This window comes from Bos indicus, chromosome 24, assembly GCF_029378745.1.
Source record: "Bos indicus isolate NIAB-ARS_2022 breed Sahiwal x Tharparkar chromosome 24, NIAB-ARS_B.indTharparkar_mat_pri_1.0, whole genome shotgun sequence".
In the NCBI taxonomy this organism is placed as follows: Eukaryota; Metazoa; Chordata; class Mammalia; order Artiodactyla; family Bovidae; genus Bos; species Bos indicus.
In genome coordinates this window covers 4629551-4644393 of record NC_091783.1, presented here as the reverse complement: position 1 = coordinate 4644393, position 14843 = coordinate 4629551, and the positions used below count along the sequence as shown (strand labels likewise).

The following is a 14843-nucleotide window of genomic DNA, read 5'->3' as shown; positions in this document are numbered from 1 at the left end:
CGCGCAAACAGATCGGAATCAATGAAAAGAAAGAGAAAGGGAGGCGGGGGAGTGAGGGGCTAATCCCGTCGGGGCTCCCGGGAGCCCGCCCCCACGCCACCCCACCCCCGGAGAGTCACCTGAACCCTGCGCGCCCCGCGGCAGCCCCGGGGCTCGCGAAAGCTGAGCCAAAGCAGCCAAGCGGCGGGGGCCGCGCCAAAAGGCATTGCCATTGCAGCTGCAGGAGCCGGCCGCGTCCGATCGCCATGGATACCCAGCGCCGACGCTCCTCCTCCAGGCCGTCGCACCACCCCGGGCCACGCCCCCTCGACGCTGACGCGTGCGCAGAGTTACTGTGGGGGGCGGGGCCGAGGACAACTCCGCCTGTCAGCCGGCTTCGGCACCGACGCCGACGTCGAGGACGCCTGGCGGCGGCGAGAACACAACTTGGACTTTGTGCTCCCACGGGGGCTGAGGCGGCTTCGCCCTCCCCACCTGCTGGCTCTGGGGTAGTCTGGGCTGCTTCCTGCCCGACTGTTTAAGAACACCAAACGAAAAGGCTACATCGTCTGCCCAGAGGCAACAGCAGGGCCACATTTAGACCGAGAATTCCCCAGTTGGCACGGCCCCTTCTAGAGGGACATCGGGATAGACGGTTTGTAACCGCGAACTTGGTTTTTGCAGGTTCCTGAAGTACGCAGCGCCAGGGGCTCCCATCCCGCCCGCCACCAACAAAGCCCCGCCTTTCTGTCAGACCGAGCCGCGCGGCGTTCGCGCAGGGGCGTCCGCGCAGGGGCGTGTGGGAGACCTCACGGCATCGGCGCGCGCCCCGGCTGCCTTGCACTGTGGGAGATGTAGTCTTTGAGCGTCCCGCGCCGCGGCAGTTCCGGGAGGAGTGCCGCCCTCGAACTACCACTCCCAGAACTCCTAGCGGTCTTCCAGGTCCCTTTGCAAGGGGCCTGCCGGACATCAGGTGAATGTCAGCAGAGAAAGGAATCCAAGTATTTTCAGTCCAGTGAAAGGAGAGCCGAAGGGAAGGGAAAGTGGGCGTCAGCTCCTTTCGGGAGACGTTCTGTCTTGATTGACGCAGTTGGAGCTAACGTTTTTGCCGAGCACACCCGTGCAGCGTCACCGGTGTGCGCGCGAGCGCTGGAGCCCGCGTCCGGCCGGGTGTGTGGCAGGTCGCGAAGGTCTCCTCTTCACAGCTGGAGTCTTCCCTGAGCGGGGCGGCCTTCCGGGAGCATGATCTGCACTCTCCTGAGAGCTGTGCGGTGCACGGAGAGGCTGCATGGGTGCCCCGGGAAGCCATGGTTTCTGCCACACTCTGTGCCTCACAGAGCTTGCTCGCAGACTGAGCCCAGGTGGAGATGGGGGCTGCAAGAGCAGAACACGACGGCGCGACCTAGGTGTATTTGGGGAGTCACCCAGAGATCCATTTGGACGCAAGTACGGAGCCCCCAGAGCGCGAAGGAGGACGGCAGCAAGCAAGTGTCTGTGCACAGGAGTCAGGGCGGGGAAACCGTCCTCTCAACGTCACAGAAAGGTAAAGGGGATTCCGTGTAGCGATCAGTCTCAGCAAACGTGACGGGAGCTGCCAGTGCCCTTTATATAAGTTCAGAACCGAGAATAAGCGGTACACGCAAATTAAAAGGTAGAACCGTTGAAGGCAGTTCAGAAGCAGAGAAGATAGGCCTACAATTTTCTTCCCAGATTTGAGAACTCACATTTGACGCTTGATTTTGATGCAACTTTGCTGAATTATGCCTGTAAGATTTTTCTCAACTTTTATTAGTTTGGTGTGGAGAGAGCTTATAAAACCGTTGTTTAATGTTTTGTAACAGACAAGTAGATTTCCCAGGTGTTACTTCATCTCATTTGAATTTCACCGTTTACTTTTTCAGACAGGACTCAGTAGTATGTATAAGGCTAATTTCCCCGGTTTCGCACAACTGAAAATTGAGTGTGAGTATTTCTAATCTCAGTTTCCTAATAGCCATGCCAGTACCTCTTGGGACAACCACACCTGTCTTTAGCCTCTAAGAATAGCGCTGTCTTTGACATATGGCCCTTAGATGCAGTGCTGTTTTTTATTTACTATTTTGATCAGTGGGAGGCAGTTTTAGAGGCTTCCATTGGACTTTACTCATTATGGTATGGTGGGCAATGCACCTCAAAGGACCTAGTTTAGGGACTGTTGTTGCTGATGACTGAGTATAGCCGTTCCAGTTATAGTTTGAAAATCAGGGAAATGACCATCTGGTAAGTCCACGCAGCTGTGACCCTCTTACATGCCAGGCTCTTTATTACATAGCCACCACAGGTACTTAACAGAGGGACCGTAGAGACTCCTTAGGTTATTGATGTCAGCTTAGACACTGTCCAGTGGACCTTGAAGTGTCCCCTTTTCCAGCATAGGGTCACCAAGTTAATGGCCGAGGGGCTCTGGTGAAGGACCAGGGGAATCTTATACTTGCGCAAGTGCCTCCTGATGGAGTTGGCCTTCCTTCGGTAAATGAATGCCAGGAGTGAAGAGCGGTTCAGGTCCAGAAACCGAGCTGTTCGTTGTCACGACTGTTCCCACCTGGCTTCAGTGCTGGGCCATCCCCAGGGCTGTCAGAGCACCTTGTGAGCAGTGTTTTCCAGGCCCTCCTTCGGGACAGCCGGCCTTAGTGTCTGACATCCACTCGAGCACACCCACAGTTCGCTGTGGCAGTGCTGTCATTTTTACTTCACTTAATGTGGACCCCGCTCGCTCCATCTTTCCAAGCACGAGCCGAGCTGTGCACCAGCTCCCAGGCTGCTTGTCAGACTTCAGTGTTTGATCGGAGAGTGCTGATCAGTCAGCTCCCATTCGTCCCGGTCTGTATTTTGTGCCCCTTCCCATCTCCCTTGGGATATAGCTGGCTCTGCTGGTGGGGCCTCCAGCCACTTCAGGGCTGGGGTGGCCCGTTTCCTCCTTCCTTCCAGTTACGTTGTACCCTGGCCAGAACACGTGTCTTGCAAGGTGGAAGCCCCCACCAGGTCTTCGAGCAGGAGGAAGAGCTAGCCTTTAACAGGGAGGCATGAGCTGCCACTTCATGTGGGAGGCTTCAGAGGAACTGGATCAAAGGATTTCCTCATCTTAGACAGTAAGGAGGCATTAAGATCAAGTACCTAAAGTACCAACTCCTCAGCCCTGCTCCCAGAGTCGGCTGTGGTTCTTTGCAAATAACTCTTCAGGTGATTCCAATGCGCAGATTTGACAGCAGCTGCTCCAGAACACACGCTGACCCCTCCCATGTCCCAAACCCACATCTCATCTGCTAGACATCCTGAAGCCAAGAGTATCCAGCTCATGTCCGGCACACATGTAACCAGGGGTGTTTTCTCTTTACAGTGAAAGAAGCCGGAAGAGATTTTACCTACTTAATAGTGGTGCTTATTGGAATCAGCATTACAGGTTGAAATCACAGCAAGTATAAACCTCCTGAATGTCTTTTTTACTTTCCATTTGTCTCATTCTTGTTTTGCTAGATCTCCTTTTTCTGTGATTTTCAGGTGGCTTGTTTTACACGATCTTCAGAGAACTTTTTTCTTCATCTAGTCCGAATAAGATATATGGGAAAGCCCTAGAAAAGTGCAGATCACATCCCGAGGTTAGTCTTCAAGGCTGAGTTATACAGACTCCGACAATAGGAAGGAAAAAACGTTGGGGTGACCGGGGGAGTGGTGGGTAGAAGTCACATAGTGGTTCCAAGACTGGTGAAATTTATGTAATAAATCGGAATGGTTAGGTTTTGATTATGTTATTAGCTCCTTGTTCGCTACTTGAAATACTTTGATTTATGGGCAGCACCCAGAGGTCCATACAGGGACATTTCAATTCTAATTGTAAAAGCTTAGACTATATCAGCATGTTAAACTCATGCAGTAAGTGTCCAGTCTTTTTAAAAACCTGATCCATGACCTCATGATCATAGTGGGAATTGTTGGAGCTTACTGAGAGCATAGTGCACACCACACGCTCTGCCCAGGCTCTAAGCGCTCAGTCTCTATCCTGCGTGCAGAAGAACACTGACATTTAAAGAGAGTAAATTAACAAAGCTAAGATGACCAAGCCAGTAAGAGGGAGAAAGTGAACGTGTTAGTCTCTTAGTCGTGTCTGACTCCTTGCGACCCCATGGACTGTACCCTGCCAGGCTCCTCTGTCCAGGGGATTCTCCAGGCAAGAATCCTAGAGTGGGTTGCCATGCCCTCCTCCAGGGGATCTTCCTGACTCAGGGATCAAGCCCTCGGTCTCCCACATTTGTAGGCAGATTCTTTACCTTCTGAGCCAGGGTGGAAGCCTGGTAAGAGGGAGAGCCAGAACCTAGTCCAAGTTTGTCTGATTCCAGATCTTATGTCTTAAGCACAGCCTGCCTGAACCACACCCCAGGAGTAGGCAGGCGCAGAAAAACCGCGTTGATTTTTTTTTTTAAAGGATCCCATCGAGAAGGAAGTTTTCCATAGGGCTTTCCAGTCACAGAGAGAAAGCCAGTGTAGCCTGTGAAGGCCCAGATTTCTTACTCCCTGGGTGCAAAGCTTCGGCATTGAAAAATCTAATTCATTTAAAGCTTAATTCTTGTACTTTGAAAGAATATGGCATATAGCATCATAAATCGCAGGGCTGTTTCTCATATAGACCAAGGACTAATAACAAAGAGACGGTCCCTGGGGAGAGCGGGAAGGTTTCGAACCTGCAGACGCTGTCAGCATAAGTCCTGTCAGCATCCATGCCCTGCCCTGGGTTTCCCTGGACACCGCCTCCATATGCTCCATCAGTGTCTAGTCCTGTCGGGACAGAAGCCTCGGGAGCTAACGGTCTCTGACGTCTTTCCTTCGTACTGAACTTGGGCGATCTGAGAGCTGTGGGGAGATGCCACTCTGAGTGAAACTCAGCAGGGAATAAGGAAGTTCCCATTGTAGTTCCTGGGAAACCTAATTCTACCTGAAAAGATACGCTTTACACACTCCAATGATAAATATGACCAGTCACGTAGTTAAATGTTGGAAGAGATGAAGAGTTGCTGCGTTGTTCACAAGCTAGCCGTTCAGTGATCCTCAGCATTTGGAACAAAAGAGAACTTCCCTGAATAAACACGGAGTGGGATGTTTTCAAGCTCATAACTTAATTTGCTGCCTGAATGAGCTCTACAAAGAATAATTAAACTTTAACAACTTGATTTTGTCAGCATTTATTAGGGGCCTGTTCTTTGCCAGGCACTGTGACTGACTGAAAAACAGAAAATTCTAATGTTCTGATACTGACATGTTTAATCTATTATAGTGAGTTATTTGAAGAATTGTCCCATTTGTTTCATAGTTACTATTGTTACATAGTTCTTTAATATGTCTCATCTTACCTATTACTTCTTTTTCTTTATGTCTGAAAATTCTGATACTGAAGACACTCAGCAAACAAACTAAATATTTCCAGAGTTGAAGCAATATTTGTTTTACTTTCATATCAAATTTGTATTTTATGAAAATATTCCAAAGTATTTGCATTTTCAGTTCAGTGAAAATTTCATTTCCACTTCATTGAGTTTTCCCATTAGGAATAATGGTTTCCTACCCCTCGATCTGGTTTGCTTTAAATAGGGTCATTTGTTTTTATATGTGTGTTTAGTGACTAAAGTATCATTTTGCTCTCATAAGTTTTAGTATCAGACACCATTGGGTAAATGTTGCTAAAAATGTTCAGTGGACATTAATTAGAGTGAACTCTGGGAGATAATGAAGGGCAGGGGAACCTGGCATGCTGCAGTTCGTGGGGTCGCTTGGTTTGTCAGAAAATATTTTTCCAGGAAGCTTTAAAAAACCATAACCCTGATGGAGCAGGCCTGGTCTGTGTGCTCTAGGTCATCAGTGTCTTCGGCGAGCCCGTCAAAGGCTACGGGGAGGTGACACGGCGAGGCCGAAGGCAGCACGTTAGGTATCGGATCAGCCGGGATCCGGGGGGCTGGTGGGAGAGGCTTAAGTGAAAGGAAGTCAGGCTTGTGTTATTTCATTTTCTTGACAGCTTTATTGAATACAAGAAAGATGGGCTGAAACACATGCGAGTGAAGTTCTACATCCAGGGCTGGGAGCCTGGGAAGCAGGGAACCGTGCACCTTGAAGTGAAGGAGGTGAGCCGTGTGGGGTAGGGGTCCCGAACCCGGACTCACGGGAAGTGCCGAGGGGAAAGCACGGCCTTGATGCTCTTTCGTTTGTTTTTGTTTTTTTTTTTCCAGAACCCAGAAAGTGGTGAATATGAATTTCGGTATATATTTGTAGAACTTGAACCCTATTCTAGAACTATTGTCGTTGAAGATAATCGATCCTGAGACAATCAGAAGAACAAGCAAGCTTGTGTTTCCTGATGAGTGTGGCAGGCTCTGATCATCACAGCCCTCCGCCAGCCTCTGTTTTGAATAAAACAGGAGGGAGTAAAACTCATAAAAGTGAAGGCTACGGGGTAGTTGTTACATTTAGACAAACTGAATTAGAGATTTTCTCGTAGAGTGAAAGATCATGAAATAGAGCATACTTTATGTTAAATCTTTGCATTAATGGTCAGAGTTTCTGCTGTACTTAACATCTTTTGTGATAAATTTTTGTTATTAACAGTTTTACACCATGTAATAAAATAAAGTTCAGTAATCAATGCTTTTTTATGTTGTATAAAATCTGTGAAATAAAATTGAAACTAATAAGATGTTCAATTGAGAAAGGAGTACATGAAGGCTGTATATTATCACCTTGCTTATTTAACTTATATGCAGAGTACATCATGCGAAGTCCTGGACTGGATGAAGCACAAGCTGGAATCAAGATTGCTGGGAGAAATATCAGTAACCTCAGATATGCAGATGACACCACCCTTATGGCAGAAAGTAAAGAGAAACTAAAGAGCCTGTTGATGGAACTGAAGGAGGAGAATGAAAAAGCTGGCTTAAAATTCAACATTCAAAAAATTAAGATCGTGACATCCAGTCCCCTCACTTCATGGCAAATAGATGGGGAAACAATGGAAACAGTGAGAGGCTTTATTTTCTTGGGCTCCAAAATCAGTGCAGATGGTGACTGCAGCCATGAAATTAAAAGATGCATGCTCTTTGAAAGAAGCTATGACAAACTTAGACAGCATATTAAAAAGCAAAGACATTACTTCACCCACAAAGGTCCATCTAGTGAAAGCTATTGTTTTTTCCAGGAGTCATGTATGGATGTGAGCGTTGGACCATAAAGAAAGTGAGCACCGAAGAACTGATGCTTTTGAACTGTGGTGTCAGAGAAGACTCTTGAGAGTCCCTTGGACTGCTAGGAAATCCAACCAGTCCATCCTAAAGGAAATCAGTGCCGAATAATCATTGGAAGGACCGATGCTGAAGCTGAAGCTCCAATATTTTGGCCTGATGAGAAGAACTGACTTATTGGAAAAGACCTGATGCTGGGAAAGACTGAAGGCGAGAGGAGAAGGGGACAACAGAGGATGAGATGGTTAGATGGCATCACCGACTCGATGGACATGAGTTTGAGCAAGCTCTGAGAGTTGGTGATGGACAGGGAAGCCTGGCATGTCGCAGTCCATGGGGTTTCAAAGAGACATGACTGAGCGACTGAACTGAATAAAAAGATGCCCAAAGCAGCTTCTTTTCATCTATTTTGGAATCAGACTCGAGATGAACATTTGAAAATATTTGAGAACTAACCGTTTTAAGATGTTTTATCTGTGTTTTGCTACCAAACATTCTCAGGTACTTGGAATTTTCTTAATCAGGCCTCTCATATTCCTTTCCTGGCAAAGCAGTCATGGAAGCTACCACTTAGGTAGGATTTGTCCTTGCCTCAGTGGCATTTTCAAAAGTCTTCTATGAGAGTTGGGGTCACAAGGCATTGTTTTTGCCCTGAAGTTATTGACCATGCATTTATAGCACACCAAGAGGTACACATCAGTCTTTTGCAGCCCCAGTCACACACCTGTGCAGCCAAAAGTACCACCTGCCAGATGCGGTCTCATTAAGTCCTCACATTCACGTGGGGCCGGCTGGCTAGATGGGGGACGTGGGGCTCTACTGTTCTTTACTGTTACTGGAAACCAGAAACAGGCATTCTCATTCATGCATTCAACCTTACAGTACCTTTTAAGGTATCATTTTCATTTTTGTACCTTCAGTTCTTAGCATATCTGGAAGATAGTAGGTTTTCAAAAGTTGTATTAAATCCAAGCCTTAGAAGCATCTAGACATACTTCTAAAACACAGACAGCATAGTTCTCAGAAGCTGACTTTAAAAGCTGCTGAAGTCGTAGCGTGCCGGCTCTAAGAAATAGAAGACTGAAAATTATAGATGCAGTATTGTCACAGCTGAAAGCATTCATGGATTAGTAAAACAAAATCACAACCAAAATAATGTGCATCTAATGCCTCTGGAAGGTTGAAACTTCTGTAGGAGCAGGCTTGGAAAAAGGAAAACATGAATACTGCTCTTCAGAATACATACACACACACACACACACACACACACACACACACATACATCAGCAAAAGATGGTTTTGCAGCAAAAGAACAACCAGCTTGTAAAAAGACTTCATATGCAACAACAACAAAAAAACCCAGGTCTCCCACACTGCAGGCAGATTTTTTACCAGCTGAGCCACAAGAGAAGCCCAAGAATACTGGAGTGGGTAGCCTATACCTTCTCCAGTGGATCTTCCCAACCCAGGAATCGAACCAGGATCTCCTGCATTGAGGTGGATTCTTTACCAAGTTGTCAGGGAAGTCCTATGTAACAAAATGCAAAGAAAAAAATTAATATTTTGATCATACAGATAGTGGAAGCACAGTTAATGCTTTGATACATGTCTATTGATTTGACCAAAGAGTTTTGTGCACTTTTGGAAAAAAAGAATTTTTTCATGGTAAAATATTTCTTTGCAGTGAAAATGGTGTGACTATTTTGGTGGCTCAGACAGTAAAGAATCCACCGGCAGTGCAAGAGACCTGGGTTCAATCCCTGGGTGGGGAAGATACCCTGGAGGAGAGCATGGCTATCCACTCCAGTATTCTTGCCTGGAGAATCCCCATGAACAGAGGAGCCTGGTGGGCTACAGTCCATGGGGTGGCAGAGTCGGACACGACTGAGTGACTAACACATTTACTCACAAACTCCCAACATAAACAGCTCAGAATAACCAGATTAACCAGATACTCTGGGTCTGTCTTTTCAACATGAGGCATCTGATGCTGGGGCAGTCAGTGATATACACAGAGCTTCTAAGAAAGGTGCCCCCCACTTCCCCTGACACCCCAAGGACCTGCTGAGGCATCTGCTCCTCTTCCACTAAATCCTGTTTCCAGATGCCCCACCCAACCTAGGAAAGGATTAGTCAGTGCTTCTGTTTACAGTCATCATTACTAAGATCTCTGGTAAGTTGCAAAATGCCTCTCCTCTTCTTCCTGTCCTTTCCCCTTTTCATAGAATTTATGGGGAACTTTTGTTAAAAACAGTTAACAGCAATGCAAAGACCTCATTAGATATTTTGCATGTATCCATTCCATGGATTGAAGATCTAAGGAATTTTCAAAATAGTACTAAAAGGAAGCATGCCAAAGTGAAATATTAGTTGAAATGGTCAAATTCATTAGCTATAGAGATCCTGGCTTTATTTCTGGCAACTAGTATCCATCGGGGCATGTATTGCACACTTAATATTTGGTACATGTGGCAGCATCACAGGCTTCCCTGGTGGCTCAGTGGTAAAGAATCCGCCTGCAATGCAGGAGAGGTGGTTTCAGTCCTGGGTCGGGAAGATCCCCTGCAGAAGGAAACGGCAACCCATTCCAGTATTCTTGCCTGGAGAATCCCATGATCAAGTCACAGGCAGAAGACAGAAAAGCAGTGGAGGAAGAGAAGAACCAAGTGACTTGGCAGCAATGACACTCCAGTCCAGGGGAGCCTCAGTGATGAGAACTCGTTATCCACATTCACTGACTGTTCCTGCCACGTGCAAACGGAGACACGGGGATGTTCATCTATTTAAGCAAAGTTGTCACCATTGTCTCAGAGAGGAGGAAACGCTACCAAACAAACATGTGCTCTGTGGGGCCGGCAGATTCCTGCTTACAGAGGAGACGAAGGCCTGTGTGTTGATTTCTCAAGGAACCAAAGAGGCTCAGACAATGAAGACCAAGCTGTTCATTTTTTCCAAGAAGCTGCTGTGTGTGATGGGCTGCCTGCGGAAGCTCCCAGTTTTGCTTAGGAGCAATTCAGATAAAAACCATCAAGCTTTTAAGCTAAATGTCATGGTCATTAATAGCTACTTGTATCTAACCTATAGTTATGTAAAGTGGATGAAATACTTCAAAATATTTCATTTTTCAAGTAGTTTTGAATAACTGGATTGCAACAGGTTTATTCTTTTTCATGTCAGTTATAAAATGTTCATTTCTGTCTTTTATCAAGCATGACGGCATCATCGTTAGTATTATTATTAATATACTGGTTTAGTTTATTTGGTTCAGATGGTAAAGAATCTGCCTGCAATGCAGGAGACCCAGGTTCCATCCCTGGGTTGGAAAGATCCCCTGGAGAAGGAAATAGCAACTCACTCCAATATTCTTACCTGGAAAATCCCAGGAACAGAGGAGCCTGGTGGGCTACAGTCCGTGGGGTCGCAGAGTCGGACACGACAAACAGTATCATTTTATTTCAAATTTATGCAACCAGGACATGCCAGAACATATGCTAAGCTTCTCATGAGTGATGCCACCTAGCAGCCACCTTGCTTGCAGGGCTCACCATACCGTCTGACTGTGGGGAGGAGTGCAGCCTGTGGCTTGACTGCTTCCAGTCCTTGAAGTGGTCTTGATTTGGTTGCTGTGGCTGCAGGCCTGAGCTGTCAGCACCCCTCCTCTGTCTGCAGAGGCCGCCTGCAGAGTTCTAGAGACAGGAGTAGAGGTTGGGAATCCCAGGGCAGGGGCACACAGGGGCCACTCGCTCCAGTACCCAGGCATCTTCGCCCAGAAGCTCAGTCCCCAGGGGAACAGTGGGATGCGGTCTCTCCCACTTAAATCCATCACAGCTCAGCTTCCCTTCGGGGAGCTGCCCGTGAGAATGGGGTCCTTTGTCCGAAGGACACAGCTCTGGGAGCTGCCTCAGTCCTTGAGGGTTTGCTTGCAAACATAGCTCTCTGTCCCGCCACCCCAGAGATTAGGCGCTTATTTACTGCAGGCACCTGGAGTTCTGTGCAAACTTCTCACGCCCAGAGAAATGTTATCTGGTGTAAGAAATAATAACAGGGAGCCATTCCCATGCTCTCAAGATTTCTTGTGACTGTTTGTAAGATGTATAGGCCAACCAAGAAAAAAAAGTCAACTGTCTTGTCTTTCTCACGCTCTTCTGTATAAATATGAGATGCTGAATAAAGTTGGTGTCAGACTGCGTCCCTTCGTGGTGACGTGTCTGAACCTCTCGACCCCATCTTTGTAGTCTCTTGCTTTAGTTTCTTTCTTAGCCCCACCGTGCACGTTCTCGGGACCTGATCGACTTTGCCGGCTGGCACCGGCAGATGGCGCCTGAACAGGGACTTGAGAATCAGAGCGCGACGACGGCCGCTGCCCACCAAGATTGAGGTAAGTAAAGAGGAATTCCTAATTAATTAAAGTAAAGGGCAGGGAGGGTGATTGTCGAGAGTAATACATCATGGGACAATGCAATAGCCGCCAGTTATTTGTACATATGTTGAAAACTATGTTAAAAGGTAGGGGAATTCATGTAAATAAGTTACAGCTAGAGAAGTTTTTACTTTTTATAGAAGAGGTTTGTCCTTGGTTTCCAGAGGAAGGAACAGTTAGTCTGGAAATTTGGAAAAAAGTAAGAAAACAATTGCAGACATATTATTCCTTACATGGTCCCAATCGTGTTCCTGTGGATGCTTTTTCTTTGTGGACTCTCATTAGAGACTGTCTGGATCCTGAACATGAGGGACATAAAATTCAAACGGCTCTCAGGGATTCCACAGACCCGAAGCTGCAGAGCCTTCTGCCCCTCCACCTGAGCCGCTTTATGCTGTGCCTGAGGGAACAGCTTGTAAGGCTGGAGGGAGTGATGATGTGTTAAGCTCTGATGAACAGGAAGAGTTAAATGAACAAGCGGCTCAGTACCATAGAGAGGATATGCCTTGGGAAATGATGGTTAACATGCAATCCCCCTCGGGAAAAGGGAAATTAAAGCATTCAGGGCTTTCTGAAGAACAGCTGGAGAATTTAATTCAGAAGATTGTTATAGCAGTAAAAAAAGATGCATAGGGAGACTCCCACTCCAGCCAGCCTGCGCCTCCAGCATATCCTCCCTCGGTTCTTGCTGGACTCGATCCACCTCCGCCTTTCATAGAACCACGAGAGCTTATATCTATCCCTGCTTCTTTGCTCAGTGAAAACATAAAAATTAAAAGTGAGATATTATTATCTCCTCTTCAACAAGCGATTAAGCGAGCTAATGAAAAAGGAGAACATATTTCCGGGTTTTCAGGAATCTATCCAGTGTTTGAAAATGCTCAACAGCAGAGGTATTATGAGCTGCTGCCCTTTAAACAACTGAAAGAGCTAAAAATGGCTTGTGAACAATACAGCCCGACTGTGCCGTTTACTCAGGCTATTATAGAGGCTTTAGGAAATCAAAATCTGCCACCTAATGATTGGAAACAGGTTGCTCGAGCTTGTTTATCTGGAAGAGATTATTTACTATGGAAATCTGAGTTTGCTGAGCAATGTGGGATCACAGCCGATATCAATTGGCGACAAAGGACTGAACACCACTTATGAAATGATGGTGGGAGAGGGAGAATATCGAGACACTAATAGTCAACTTGATTATTTGCCTGGAGCCTACCCTCAGATTAGTGCTGCGGCTCTACAAACATGGAAAAAGCTTCCAAATTCTGATAAAAAGACTGAAGATTTATCTAAAATTCGCCAGGGGCCAGATGAGCCATATTAGGACTTTGTTGCCCGCCTGCTTGAGGCAATTGGTAAAATGATAAGAGATGAGCAGGCGGGAATGGTGTTGGCTAAATTGGGTTATTGCCTTAGCTGGTTTTAGTGGATGGCTTGATAATCATTATCCCTCAGATAAAATTTTGCAATTTGCTCATTATCACCAATTTCTCTTCCCCAAAATCGTTGTTTCTCAGCCCCTTGCCGACGCCCTAACTGTATTTACTGATGGCTCTTCTAATGGAATAGCTAGTTTGATTATACAGGACAATACTACCACCTGGCGTACTAATTGTAAGTCTGCTCAAGAAGTAGAACTATTTGCCGTTTTTCAGGCTCTATTACAAATTTCTGCTCCATTTAATTAATATTCTGACAGTCAATATATCATAAGAGCCTTAAACACTATTGAGACTGTTCCATTTATTGGTACCCTGAATTCTACTATCCAAACTCTTTTTCATGATATACAACATTTAATTTGTTCCAGAGTTAATAAATGCTATTTTGGTCATATTCATGCTCACTCTGGGCTTCCTGGACCTTTAGCACGAGGCAATGCTTTGGCTGATGAAGCTACACGTATGATATTTCCTTCATTGGAACAAATGGCAAAAACTTCCCACAGCTTACACCATCAAAACAGCAATAGCTTAAGACTTCAATTTGGCATTACTCGAGAAGCTGCCAGACAGATTGTTAAGCAATGTCAAACATGTCCTCAATTTTTTGGCGTCCCCCATTATGGAGTTAATCCTCGAGGATTGTTGCCAAACTATATATGGCAAATGGATGTTATCCATATTCCTGAATTTGGTAAACAAAAATTTGTTCATGTTACTATTGACACCTTCTCCGGCTTTTTACATGCCTCTCTACAATCCGGAGAAGCTAGCAAACATTGTATAGCTCATTGCATTAAATGTTTTGCTGTTATGGGAACCCCTAAAACCATAAAAACAGACAATTGTCCAGGATACACTGGAAAAAATTTTCAATTATTTTGTACACAATTGTCTATCTCACATAAAACAGGTATCCCTTATAATCCTTAAGGTCAAGGAATCATTGAACGGGCACATCAAACTCTCAAACATCAATTGCAAAAACTAAAGAAGGGGGAATTATATCCCAATACCCCCTCCAACTCTCTAAACCATGCTTTATTTGTTCTAAATTTTTTACAATTGGATATAAGTGGCCGTTCAGCAACACAGCGATTTTGGAACTTTGATGCACAAACAATAAGACCTAAAGTCTTTTGGAAAGACCCACTTGTGGAAAAATGGTATGGACCAGATCCAGTACTAATCTGGGGACGAGGGCATGTTTGTGTTTTCCTACAGGATGCCGAAGCGCCACGCTGGTTGCCGGAAAGGTTGGTACGCACAGCGGAGACAATCTCTAGCAAACCAGATGAGGAGATTGACGATTCAAGAGCATAATGAATTACCATCTCGGCAACAACTTCAGGCATTGATGCGAGAGGCACAGAATCGTGTTGCTGTGCAGGGCGATTCGATATCGCCTTTAAGCTTCCTAATAACCTTATTAATTATCTTAAATCAGATTAATACTGCACATTCTGAAGAATATTCAAGTGCTTACTGGGCTTGTTTTCCCGACCCTCCCCTTCTCCAACCGGTGGGCTGGGAGGGTCAGTCTATTCCCATATACACTAATGATACTGTGGCTTTGGGTGGTTTTTCAGATAAACATGTTATTCCTAATCAAGTTAATTTCTCTTATCATGGAGTGTTTGATCGCTTACCTATTTGTCTGTCTAGATATTTTAATTCAACAGAATGTCTTTTTGTTGGGGAGTCTGGATATGCTGATTATGACAATGGTTGGAGCCTGTATATTCC

At 45.8% G+C, this 14843-nt stretch overlaps 2 protein-coding genes across 3 annotated transcripts in view; one reads left to right on the top strand and one right to left on the bottom strand.

The window, feature by feature from the left end:
* FBXO15 (F-box protein 15) overlaps nt 1-396 on the bottom strand; it is a 36987-nt gene extending 36591 nt beyond the window's left edge. Inside the window, exon 1 of one of the 2 annotated variants that reach the window (XM_019986800.2) lies at nt 120-396. In XM_019986800.2, the coding sequence (XP_019842359.2) occupies nt 120-247 (128 nt within the window). In that variant the 5' untranslated portion in view covers nt 248-396. The remainder of the gene's footprint in view (nt 1-119) is intronic. The other variant, XM_070778651.1, reaches the window with a different exon arrangement.
* A 362-nt stretch (nt 397-758) lies between these two features.
* On the top strand, nt 759-6648 carry TIMM21 (translocase of inner mitochondrial membrane 21). Its single transcript, XM_019986804.2, has 6 exons — nt 759-1522; nt 3356-3418; nt 3517-3614; nt 5859-5932; nt 6020-6125; nt 6231-6648. The coding sequence occupies exons 1-6, from the start codon at nt 1222-1224 to the stop codon at nt 6321-6323; spliced, it is 735 nt and encodes a 244-aa protein (XP_019842363.2). The 5' UTR covers nt 759-1221; the 3' UTR covers nt 6324-6648.
* The last annotated feature ends 8195 nt before the right edge of the window (nt 6649-14843 follow it).